Consider the following 13,386-nt stretch of genomic DNA (forward strand, 5'->3'; position numbering starts at 1 on the left):
GACAGACGGAAACCGTCAAGAAGAGTCCAGTGAGAGACACGTGGTAGAGAAGGGACACGGTGTGCTCTGGGTCCAGGGCTGGGGTGGATTGTGGGTGTGATTGAGGAGACTAGGGAGCAGCACTTGGGGGACACAATGAAGAACTGGTGCACTGTTTGAATCCTGGGCATGGGTTCCTAAGGACTTAATCTGGGCTGCTGTGGGATCCTGTCGGATGAGCATGCTGGGTAATATCTGTTCTAGCCCAGCAAGCAGCTGAGCTGGCCTCTGATCCCACTGATACTCCTGTGGTATGCCTAGAATCAGATAACGGGAATATTATTCTCCAGAAACATGATGGTATCACAGTGGCCGTGCGCAATAAGGCTTCTCGATGTCTTATATCAAGTTCTCCAGCAGCCAGTCATCTAGGGACTTAATTCTACCTATGATTATCTTATAAAGCTATTGAAGTTCCAGAAGTGAGGCCATTCATTGCAAGTGCAATAAGCACTTTTCTATTAGTTTTAGAGTAAGTTCTTTCTACACTCTATGGATTGACTTATCAAAATATTAGTATGGTGGGGTCATATTTTGAAGCAGCAGGTCCAGGTCATTTTGTATACAGAATTTTGTTATGCTCAATGAATCACATTGGAGGGGGGAAAGAAGTCAAATGGAAATACTAGAAATACAGAAAGTAAAGTATGGCAAAATATTAATTAGAAAATTTTCCTGGACTCAGTTTATAGGGGTTGTAAGTGCCTAGTTAAGAAGTTTAGATAGGATTTAATTTTCAGTGAGAGTGACCTAAAGCTTCTGAACAAAGGGAATATTATTTATTTATATATTTATTTATTTATTATTTTATTTATTTATTTGACAGAGAGAGAGACAGTGAGAGAGGGAATACAAGCAGGGGGGTAGGAGAGGAGAAGCAGGTTTCCCACTGAGCAGACAGCCTGATGTGGGGTTCGATCCCAGGACCCTGGGATCATGATCTGAGCTGAAGGCAGAGGCTTAATGACTGGGCCACCCAGGGGTCCCAGAAAGGTAATTTTTAAATAATGAATTAAGAAGCTGAATTAAGCAGTAGTGTATGAAATGAATTAGAGTAGGAACTTGCAATAACAGGGGTGAAAATAGGGACGAAAGAATGGATGACAAACATTATAAAATTACAATGTACAAAATATGCAACATGCTGTATAGAGAATATACACAATACACGAAACTATACAAACAGACTGTTAGGGTTAGAAGGAATCACAGAAGTCATATAATCCAATCGTCGTTTTAGAAATAAGCAAACTAAGGCTCACAGAAACTTGGGATACAACACACAAGTAGATGTTTTCTGAGCTGGAGCTTGAATCGAGCTTTCTCGATTTTAAAGCCTGTTCATGTCACTGAACTATAAATTCTTTGATAGCAGGGACTTTTTTTTCCCTGTCAAACATCTCTGACATCATCATGTGAATTAAATGTAGAAATAAACAAACCAAAGAAAAAACTTGAAATTCCCAGGCTCCAAAATGAAATGATGGTCTATTAGCAGAAATAAAAGGATTCTAAGGAGGAATGACAGTAACTTCAGGTTTGAACTTAAATTTGTGAGGGGTGGAAAAATATTCTGTACTGATGTCCATCAGATAGGGAGATCTGGCCTTCAAAGGAGAGAGCTGCACTAGAGATATGGTTTGAAAAGTCATTTCAGTATTAGTTGGTTCAGTCATTATTTCAATACTATTTACTGAATTCATATTATGGGCCAGGAACCACACCAGCTATTGGAAGTGTTGGTTAAAACCGCAGAGACGATAAGATACAGATCAACACACAATCAAAAACTTGAGGACATGAAGAAATAGAAAAGAAGAGAAGGAGACGGAGAACAATCAAAAGGTAGAATGAGAATCAGGATAGTAATGCATTAGAGAAGCTTAAAAAAAAACAGTGATTAATAATGGCAGGAGCAAAAAGGCAACACAGATAAATATGTACAAAAGCCTTGGCAAATAATAACCATGGAGAAAATAATTTAAAATTAAGTGCTGGAGGCAGAGGTCAAACTGTAGAGGGTTGAAGCTTAGGAGCTGATGAAGGAGTGTTGGAAGCATTCATAAAAATACATACTCAAGAAACGTGACTTAAAAAAGAGAGTGAAGAGAATCGTTCTCAAAGTAGCTTGAAGGTGTGGCAGAATAGAAAGAAGATATTATTTAGACTTCATCAGTAATTCAAGAAGAAGCAAAATCATTAAAATAGGAGAGATTGAAACGCAAGAGAAAAAAGAAACAGTGAAGAAAAATTCCAAAGGTATTAAGAGAGGTTATAGTCAGAAACCCAAATAGAAGATGATTTGAGATGGAAAAGAAAATACCATAAGAGAGAAGATTGGTAACAACGCAAAGTTAAGACTAAAAGGAAGGTAGCTCAGGAGGTATGAGTTACTCGGGTTTGATCACGTTTACTAAGGGCTCTCAGTGCTACTTGCCAGATAAGGCATCTATAAGCAAACAGGAATCTCCTTCTTCCTGTGACTCCGCTAACTTTGTCAGAATCCTTTCTCTAACTGGGGTCTTAGTTATGGCCCCAAAAACCCTGAGGTAAGACCATTCACTGCCTCTCTTCAAGCTCTATGGCATCCTTCATCATTACTCTAGACCCAGCTCAGACCCTTCCCAGAACCTTACTCAGTTCTAGCACCAAAACAAGTCCCAGTTCTGGCACCAAAACAACTTATGATAAATCTAGGATATTTGAGGTCAGTTACTTCTACTCAAGCATCTTATCCCTGTCATTCTTAGTTTTCACGTACAGGGCAAGCTCACTTGCCTCTGATTCACTTCTCTAAATTCTTCATCTTCAGTACTTTCTTCTATAAAGTTTTAATCTCCCCTGTTTCTCTGAGCTTTATTTGCAAAAATCCTTTTCCATCATTAGCAAACTTCCCTGTGTCATCAAGGAATGGTTTTGTTTGCAGAATGGTTTCTGCGTTTCCCTACCTTAAATAATATTTAGCTCAACCTTGCACACTCTGCTCCCAGGAAAGCTCACGTCAGCAGAAGCTACTTATCCCTTCATACTTCATTGTCCTCAGACCCAGAAGTTGGCTTCCTAGAGACACTCTGGCCATTACTTTCCTACCACAATGTAAATGCCCCTATTCTATGAAGCATTCAACTTAGCTCGAACATCCATTAAAAACTCAGGTTGTGAGTATCTATCCAACTTGGGAATATTATCCCTTAGTCATTGATAATTTGGGGGAATTGGTTGTCAGCCATCTTCTTTATCGTAATTCCTATGGTAATACTAGGAAATTTTAGTGCAAGTGCAGAAACCTCTTCAGTAATCTTGAACTGCAACATCTTCAAAACTTCAATGATCCTCACATTTTTCCTGAATTACTCCCAACCCCCAAATCACTGGATCTTAGAATCCAGTGAAACTATTTAAATTCAGAAACACTAAACTCCAATATCTCAAATTCTGATTATAATAATGCCATCACGTGTTTCATAGTCTCACTCCCACTTTACTCGATCCTCATTTGATACTTTTTGTTCCTTGGTGTCACCAATTCCTAACAGTATTATCACTCCCTTTGCCTTCCTTCCTTTTCCATCCCAGACTCCTATGATTGATCATTGACCCACTCCCATATCAATACTCAGATTCCCTTCTAACCCAATCTTTCAAACATTCATCAGAACCCCAAAATTGGTTCAAAGTCATAATCGAATGTCTCTGTATCTAGACAACTGGGTATAGTTGAAGCAAAACATAAATTCATTCAGGTTGACAAAGTCATGGCTTCCAACTTCTGCTGTGCTGGTATCACCAATAATCTTTTTACTTTTACCTCCTCTGTTCCCATCACTTTTTAACCAATGACCATTTTAAATTTCCTCATTTCCAATCAAACATGTTCAACCTTGGGCCTTCCCACTCAAGAATTTCTCTCAAAAACAATCACAATAATCTTGATGTATGCAACAACAAAATTGAGGCTATCAAACTTAACTACCTTCAATTTAACAACGTTTTTCTAAAAACTTACTTAGTTTCAACTCTGTTATCTATTTTCTTCCTGTCTCAGAAGGAAACAAGAGCTTCTGTCTGTTTATAAACTCCTTCTACATGTTTAGACCCATTTCCTGCCCTAAGAGCTTTCTAACAGTCATCCTCTCCTTTTTCTGTATATTCAATCTAACTTTTCCTAAGGATCTGTTCCTCCAGCCTAAAAACTCATGATGTATTTCATATTCTAAAAAAAGAAGTCTACTTTGATATCACTTCCACTATCCAGTATTTCTCCTCCACATTCTGAAAAAAAAAAAAAAAATCTGTTTTTCTAGCCCCCAGGTAGGGGTAAGCTGCTTTTTTCCATCACCCTCTTTTGAAATCATTGTAGATAACGTCACCAATGACTCCTCACTTGCCAAATTTAATGGGCATTTTTCAGTTATTATTTTTCCTGTTGAAAAATTATTTCTTCCTGCTTTAACCTCTATTCTGATAGCTCTATTCTTCTCACTTTTCCTTCTCTAGGTTTCTTCCTTTATCTATCACTTAAATATTAATGTTTCCCAGAGTGGAGAAAAAGTCCTTGGCCTTCATTTCACAGGTTGTTTCTCCAATTGATTTCACTTTTCTTTTTGTAGCTACATACTGTTACCAGTGAATTTACTCTCAAATTACTTTATATAGCTCAAACTTCTTTAAGATTTAAAATTATTGATTTTACTCCTTGCTGGAGGTTTCTCCTTAACTCTCTCAGTAATTCCAGAACCGAGCTTGTCTCTCACATAAACTAATTTCTCTCTGAACCCCCACCTCTGTTAAGGTGCCACACGCATCCAGTTGCCCAAACGGTAAGACTCATTGTGTTTCTTGACTCTTTGCTCCCCATCAACATCCCAAATGCTATTATTTACCATGTATTATTGATTTCAATTGATTAAATCTCTGGTCTTCTTTCCATCTCTCTATCCATTACCTTACTTAGTTCAGTCCCTCTAAGAGTTCTCTGCTGACCAAGACCAAGGCAGCAAATATCTTTAAGCATGCTTTTCTTTCCCATACCCTTTTCTCTCAAATCAACCATCCATAAAGTCTCTAGACTCTAGTCATCTAGAATCAATAAATATATTATAACCATGTCCTAATTAAAACTCTTTGAAGTACCTCTCTCACTTAGTCCTAGATTCAAATTCCTTAACAGAACATACAAGATTATCCATAATTGGAACCAACTCTTATCATCCCAGATTCATTTCTTCTTTTTTTTTTAATTTTTATTTATTTATTTATTTGACAGACAGATCACAAGTAGGCAGAGAGAGAAGGGAGGAAGCAGGCTCCCTGCTGAGCAGAGAGCCCGATGCGGGGCTCGATCCCAGGACGCTGGGATCATGACCCGAGCCGAAGGCAGTGGCTTTAACCCACTGAGCCACCCAGGCGCCCCATCCCAGATTCATTTCTTGCTATTCCCTCGTGCCTTGGGGATAATGCTCCAATTGCACTAAAACATGGTACTTACTACTTTAGTGACTTTGCTCACAGATTCCTTTAGAATTCCACTGACATCCTATCTTAGCTCTATATAAATCTAAATAATTCCAATTCCTCTTTTAAGATATAGCCTAGTTGTCTTCTCCATGACATCTTTACATGAAAGTCCACCATCATGCTGATTTCTCAGTATGCTGTGTATAGCTTTAAGTTGAGATAAATACTAGGGAAAAAAAGCAAGGTATGGGGGTAAATTTTTAAAGATAAAATTTATATTTAATAAAATAAAGCCTATATCTTAGTAAAGGGATATAAATAAAAGGTAACATGATATCTATTCTAAATATGTTTGTTTAAATGTCGACTGTGTTTAAAAATACAGTGACGGGGCGCCTGGGTGGCTCAGTGGGTTAAAGCCTCTGCCTTTGGCTCAGGTCATGATCTCGGGGTCCTGGGATCGAGCCCCGCATCGGGCTCTCTGCTAAGCAGGGAGCCTGTTTCCCTTCCTCTCTCTCTGCCTGCCTCTCTGCCTACTTGTGATCTCTGTCTGTCAAATAAATAAATAAAATCTTCCAAAAAAAAAAAATACACAGTGACTCGGATTTGTACTGGTTAGCATAACCTGGTCAGAGGAAAAAGAGTTTTGATTCCTAATATTCGTTGGTATTTGTCTCCTGGAATAATATAAAAAGTTTAGCAACCATTATTTAAGCCTCTATTCATCTGTTCCAAAGAGATAGCACTCATAATTTTTCATTTTACAATGTTCGCATAGAGAGACTGGTGGTTCTGATTCTTCGTGGACTGGGGATGCCGTGTTTAATTTACTCCATTCGTTCCATGCAGAAAATTGCAGATTTCATATAGTGTAGTGTAGCTGCACTATAGTCCACTTGGAGCTATTAACATATATTTATCCCCAGAAGGGGAATTTCCAGACCATGACAGTAAATATCACCTTGAAATGTGGGCTGGGAAACTGGACACTTGGAGAGTTGGCACCACTTTCTTTTCTTTCTTTATTTCTCTTTCTTCTTTCTCTCCCTCTTTCCTCTTTTCCCTCCCTCCTTCCTTCCTTTCTTTCTTTCACAACTCTCAATAGAGAGGTAACTCTTCCTTTAAGTGTTCAGCTGAGTTGGGGGGAGTTTGGAAAATTTAGTTCAGAACAATTGCAAGAGAAAGAGATTGATCCAGATTTGAACTGCGTCAAACAGGTAAAAGAAGAACAGTGTAGCAAGGGAATTGGGGATACTTCTAAGAATGGACTCATTCCTTACGTACCTCTGGATACGTAAGGAAGTAAAGAGGAGACTAGCAGGGAAAAGAAAAGGGGTCAAGAGCGTGGAGTTCTCTTTTGAGATACAAGATCTGGGAGGTAAAAGTAATTCGGTGAAAAAATAATGTGTACTTATTTTATATTTACTTATATAAATATAATTTATATAAATACTTATGTATCTATATCATGTGTAGTTCTGGTCCAAGAGTGAAGTGTTCAAATTAAGATTTTAGAGGCGTAATAATTTCAAATAATGATAAGATTCAGATATGGCCATGGCAGTGACGGACCAAAGTAGAATTGGAGAATAAAGTTTACTACCTCCACTTTGAGACAGCCAGGGAAGAGAGTGACTGCTGAACAGGTCATCCAGGTGAACACTAACATTACTCTGGTTGGTGGCAGGAATTATTAAAAGTTAGACTAAAACCGGGTGCTAAAATCTTCGGTGAATAAAATAGTATAAACAAGAGGTCACCAGATGATCTCAACACGGAAGGGCTGTGCTCAGTCGCATTACATACAAAGGTACAGGGGTTAAATTAAAGACAAGACACCTAGAACATTATGGTAATAAACATAGAATGGATACCTGATTATACCCTCAATAATCCTAGAATCTCATAGTGGATTGAGGTGAGGGTCAGAAAGACTGAGTACCTCAAAAAGTTAACAGAGTGAAAACAAATGACAAAGTCACTTTAAAAAAGCAAAGGAAGGGAAAGTTAAACTGAAAATCAGTATTATGTTAACTACACCTGTGAAAGAGGCATACGGATTCAATAGGCAAAGATTCTACAGATAGATGCAGTAAGTAAAATCATATATTCTGGCTTTCGATTTGGGTAGTAGACTCATGGGTGTCATTTTATCATTATGCTTTGAAATGTGCACACATTCTTCTTGGTATATAAAACTGATAATGACGAAAGATAGTATTTTTAAAAGCAACTAAAGAATTTCATTCTTATAAAATCCACCCAGTTTGTCTGGGAGTAGGTACACAGTAGTCTCACATACTGGAATCGGGTAATTGATGGCAAATCTTACAGTAAGACACTTGATTACTTGCCTTCTAAAACTGATTTTCTTAACTGAGTTTTACTTTAATATAAACATTAATGATATTGTGTTTCCTGACCACATAATAAATCATAGTATAAGAGGCAATTCAGAAATATAATCTCGTAAAATAGGCCAGCCAGGCTAAGGTTCAGAATTTGAATAAGTACATGAATTGATAATCTAGAGCTGATTAAGAACTGATTCTAGCATGTTGGCTCATTGAAAAAATAAATATGAAGCAATCTACTTATTGTAATTAAGATGAGTAGAATATAAAAAAAAACTAATGTGGTGCAAGATTTTAACTTACATTTAAATGAAGATACACCAGCGTATTTAGAATAAACCTATAATCAGTAATGTCTCATTCATGTCACCCACTTTAGGAAAGGTCTTGGTCAATTATAGGGACAGTTACAGAACTACTTCCTTACATTTTTGTAAGGTAATTGTATAATTGCTGCAAACCCAAAACAGAATGTAATATATAGAAAAAGTAAAAATAAAAAAAGAATGATTTAGCATTAAAACAAAATAACAAAAAAGAGACTAAGAAGATGCAAAAGACAATAAAATACAGTAATAATCACTATCCTGTAATAAACTGGAAGGCACTAAATTTCAATTACATTTACTGAAAGACATCACAAAACTTCCATCATCAGCAATCTATTGTTGGTATTACCTCTTATGTTTCCTTCTACGTTTATCTACATGAATTTGATCCTTAGGAATTTATCCATTAGTTTCAATTATTTTTTAAGCTCTTTTATTAATAACTCTTAATGAATTAAATGAATAGCACAAAAGTGGTCACACATAACCCAGATCACTCTGAAACAACTGAGTACTGCATTTAATTCTTTATCTATACTCCCCGAACCCACTACCACATTATCCCTGCCATTCTCTTCTCTGCCTGCAGGGCCTCAAAATATCACAGAACTGACTCAGATCCCTAAAGCTACATAAAACCTGGAGAAACTGAAAGCTTTTAAAGAAATTGTTTCCTTTCTTTTTCTAGTTCATCCTTCTTTCTGTTAAATGCCAAGTAACTGATACTTCCCTTCAATATAAGGAGAATGGTGGTAAAATAGAAATGAACAAGGATTTTCCCACAGACCCAACGTTCTCCATGGATCATCTATGACCAGTTGAGTAGATTCCATCCACCTTTGACAAGGTAAACTATAAACTGATCAGTTCAACCTAAGCACTTCCAGGACTGACTCCTCAATGGTGGGGGGGAGGGGGAGGTGGGGAAGCAGATTGTCAAGATATATAAAAACCAGTGCTGTCTAAATACATAATTATGAAGGTGGTAAGTCAAATGCAATTCATTTTTTAAAATACTGTTATTCTATCCTTCTAGGTAATCAAGGGTTAACTGTAAAGCCTGGTGAACTAAATTTTTAGAGTCAACAGAGATGATACTAGCTCATTAAAGGGAAGCTAAGTTTTTGACATCTTATTACAATTAAAGTCTTTACATATGCTTTATTTTCTATTATTTTATATAGTAAGGATAATATTTCTATATTTCATGAGTAATCATATATGTCTATATCAAAAGCAGAAATAGAAGTGAATTATATCATATCGTTAGACAGGCACATGCAATTCTACGAACAGACTTAATTGTAAGAAAAATATACCTGCCATCTCTGTGATGATGTTCAATGTTCTGACTGTATCTGGAGCGAGGTAGAGTAAGAAAATGACTGCAAGCATGGCAGAAACAAGAATATAAATGAGACTCGGGAAAGAAATGAAAAGGTATAGTTTAATTTTAAAAAGTGAAATTCAAAAAAGATAAGCAGATAGTAAGCAAAGCAAATGAAAATTGTTACTGGAAAGCTTGCTCTTTCCTCCCAATGTCCATTGTAATATGGCAGGGCTAAAGGTTAAAATAGTCCAAGTATTCCAAAATAAACACAACAGAAACACAGCAAATCAAGATTTAAACAAATAATATTTCAGAATAAAATCTTATCGGTTATCACTCAAACATCTCTAGCACCATCTATAAAATGTTATACAATACAGAGTTGCTTTCCCTTTTGAGGAGGAAAGATGGGAAGAGAAAAATAATAAAATAACAAGAAAGTTTAAGAAGAAATAATCAAAGAGGTAATTTCTAATACACACTTAGGAGATTTTACAAGATAATTATTTCTTCTTTGATCATGAACAAGTAAAAATTATTAAAGGGCTTAAAATTCCATTTAGTAAGGAATAAACTGTCTTGAATTATTATTTGGTTATTACTTTTATTTATTAGGTTCATTGGATGCTATCCATTTTTCCATCCACTATGTTTAGTACATGATTGTTACCTACTGCGGCCTGTGCTACACTTCATGCCTCATGACTATCACGAGCCATCAAAGCAGCATGCTGACCTTTTCACCCACCTCTAGTGGCTCCCCGTCCTCCCACAGCACTAACTTAAACTTTCCTGTTTCCTTAAAACCTTTCATGCCAACACACTTAATTTTGGCAGATGATCATGACATCTCAGTTTTAAAAAAAGGAAACCAATTTTGAATTCTCTCAACTGTCATATTTCTACCACTAAATACAGAGTACCTATACTTATATCTTCACTTGTCATTTTCTTTTGCGCCAAAAGAAGAAACTCCTCTACTTGTAATCCTAATTTCCCACGTGACCTTCCTTCCTTCATTATTATCTCATGCCTTCCATTCCTGAGGCACTTAATCCTAAAAATAAACCCTTCACTAACGTCGCCTTTCTCTCAAGTCTTTGCATGTCTCTGACTTTCCTTTCATTGTACAACATCTTAGCCATATCTACAATTCTTGCCACCACTTCCTCACTTCTCATTTAAGCTTGAAGCTCGCTGTATATAATGTGACTTTCAGCCTCTACCATTTTCTGGAAGCTAGCCTGTGAACGCTACCTGTGAAACCCTGAAAAATCCTTTAACTTCTTGATCTTCCTCATATTACCCTTCTCTATGGAGGTACACATTGAGTTTCAACCTCTGTTTCTTGACATCCTCTTTTCTCTTGGTTTTTGAAACATGATTCTCTCAAGCTATTAATAATAGTATTTACGTAATGCTTAATGAGGTGAGGAGTACTCCATTAAAGGTTTGTCTGCTTTATCTCATTTATTTCTCATAACAACTCTTTGAGGTAGATTCTAGTATTGCCACGGACAGAAAAACTGAGGCTGTGAGGGCCATGTAGGGAGTAGCTGGACTGGGTTGCAAACTCAGAGCTTCCTTAATCCAAAATCCAGGCTCTTAACATTGACACATACAGCCTGGTTCCCCATCCATCTAACTGCTTCTTTACCCTTTTCATTTACTGGAGTCTCTTTCTCTTTATTCCTTTAAAGGCAGTGGTTTCCCAGGATGGGTTCTTCAAACTTCTTTATATTCCAACACATTCTTTCTGGATTATATCATTTCCTTTATAGTGTGAACTCTCACTTTGTTAAGTTTTCATTTTCCTTTGGGTCTCACAGCACATTTCCAGCTGCTTCCTGGGCTCTCCACATGGCTGCCCGACTGTCGTGTAGACACTTCAGAAAAACACATGTTAATTTTGAGGTTTGAGCAAGACACTCGCTTATTTGGACGCCTGGTGCTGCATTTGTGAAATGAGGGGGCTGGAGTAAGTAGTTTCAAACTTTCTTTTTGATCAGAAGACCACTGTTTTTCAGGAACAAATTTTTATGTAAAGCCAATCATTAGGAATCCAATAAAATCAGAATGACTCTGGCTCAAGAGGGAGTGAGAAGACGAGTTCCTATCCATCTGGAGTCATCCTTACTCACCACAGCAGCCCCTCAGGTTCCTTGTCAGAATCAAGGACTCCATGATCTCTAAAAGACCCTCTAGTTTCAAATATAATTCTTTAACCCTCCTTTGAAAGTTAATAAAGCTGTAGCTATTCCTCTTTGTGTAATCCCAGTTTTAACTAAAGATTTAAATATTTATTTAACGAGCCAAGTTTTAAAAGTCTCATAATTTAATTCCTCCATTTTCCTTATTTTCCACCTTTAATTGATTTATACCCCCTGCTAGTTCTGTTGCTTAAATAACTCAGGTTTATCTCTTCTTTTCCTTTTCTCCTTCAATCAGATTTACCATGTCTACTGAAATAACCTATTGTCTCCCCTCCTTCTGATCCCTTCCTGATCCAATCCACTCCCCACACTGTCTACAAGAGAGACAATTACAAATTATGCTTTTGATCATGCAGGTGCTTTGCTTAAAACCCTTACTTGGTTTCACAGATCAAAAACAAGTACATATTCCTTAAAGCGGCATACAAATGAAGTTCTAAACTACTTCAATCTTCATATCCAATTACTTCCCATCCCCCATACTACAACTTTCTTTGTTTGCCAGACCACCTAAGATTCTATAACTATATCTCATACTTTCCTGACTCTGAGACTGTTCATGCTTATCACTCTGCCAAGAACGCCATTATCTTCCCTTTGTCTCCAGTTTATTGCCTTTGAAAATTCTTCTCAACCTCTAAAGTCCAACTTCCCTTTGAAACTTTTTTTCAAATACTCAAGCAAGTAATTTCTCTCCAATCTATTCCAATAATATTATACTTGGGCCTGACAGGCTTCCATGCTTTATAATTAGTTGGTATATTATATGATTAGTTGGTATCTATGAGTTGGTATAATTAGTTGGATTATCTGTTTGTTTAGGCCAGGATAATGTCTATTTTAAATGTCTATTTTAAATCTTCGTGCTGACACTCTCAATAAATACATTTTGGATTGAACTAAAAAGTAAAAACAGAATTACACTATTTTTTCCTGGTGAGCCTACCCTCCAAAGAGAGCAATGGCTCACATAATCACAGAAACTTCTAGAAATGTAAAAAGAACATTACAAACCTATGTAGTAATAAAAACTAAAACAGTATTTGAAAAAGACATTCCTGGCATTACAAAGAGTAGGAGTAATACCCAACAATTGTGATGTTAGGATTTATTGCACAGAACAAATAGATCTTCTCTGAAAATTACTTGAGCAATAAAAATATGTAAACTTCAAAACTTATTAAAAGTTTCAAATTCACAGAACATATATATCATCATCAATTTCTAATATTTTCCTTGAGGTGTCTTATAGTTAATTTTGTTTCTATAAAGCCAAAGAAAACATTAAGTAAGGAACAACTTTATCAAACATCAGTTTGTTTTATTTCCCTTTTTATGACAAGTTAATTTGGCCCAAGGGGTGCTCACATTTAATGTTATTTCTGGGTGTGTTTGTGAGGGTCTTCAGTGTGATATTAGCATTTGAATCAGTGGACTCAATAGATTGCCCTCCTCAATCTGTGTGAGCATCATAGAATCTGGTGAGAGGCTCGACAGAACATACGTAGAAAAAAGGATGAATTCCTCCCTTTTTCCTGCCTCACTTTAGAGCTGGACATCTTTTATCTCTTTGGCCTTCCAACTGGAATTTTTGACATTGGCCACCTTGGTTCTCAAGCCTTCAGACTTGGACTGAATTATACCATCATTTCATGGGCTCCAGC

The 13,386-nt window shown here is 36.7% G+C and overlaps 1 protein-coding gene across 28 annotated transcripts in view; it reads right to left on the reverse strand.

Annotated features, from left to right (window-relative positions):
* The window catches only part of RIMS2 (regulating synaptic membrane exocytosis 2), a gene marked incomplete at its 5' end in the record, with an annotated part of 588,318 nt that overhangs the window by 203,753 nt on the left and 371,179 nt on the right, over window positions 1-13,386 (reverse strand). For 12 of the 28 annotated variants that reach the window (XM_080803090.1, XM_080803112.1, XM_080803110.1 and 9 more), the window contains one exon: window positions 9,499-9,564. The exons of the other annotated variants lie outside the window; for them this stretch is intronic. In XM_080803090.1, the coding sequence (XP_080659216.1) occupies window positions 9,499-9,564 (66 nt within the window). The remainder of the gene's footprint in view (window positions 1-9,498; window positions 9,565-13,386) is intronic. 28 annotated transcript variants of the gene reach the window in all.

The sequence above is a fragment of the Martes martes genome (genome assembly GCF_963455335.1).
Source record: "Martes martes genome assembly, chromosome: 4".
NCBI classification, from domain to species: domain Eukaryota; kingdom Metazoa; phylum Chordata; class Mammalia; order Carnivora; family Mustelidae; genus Martes; species Martes martes.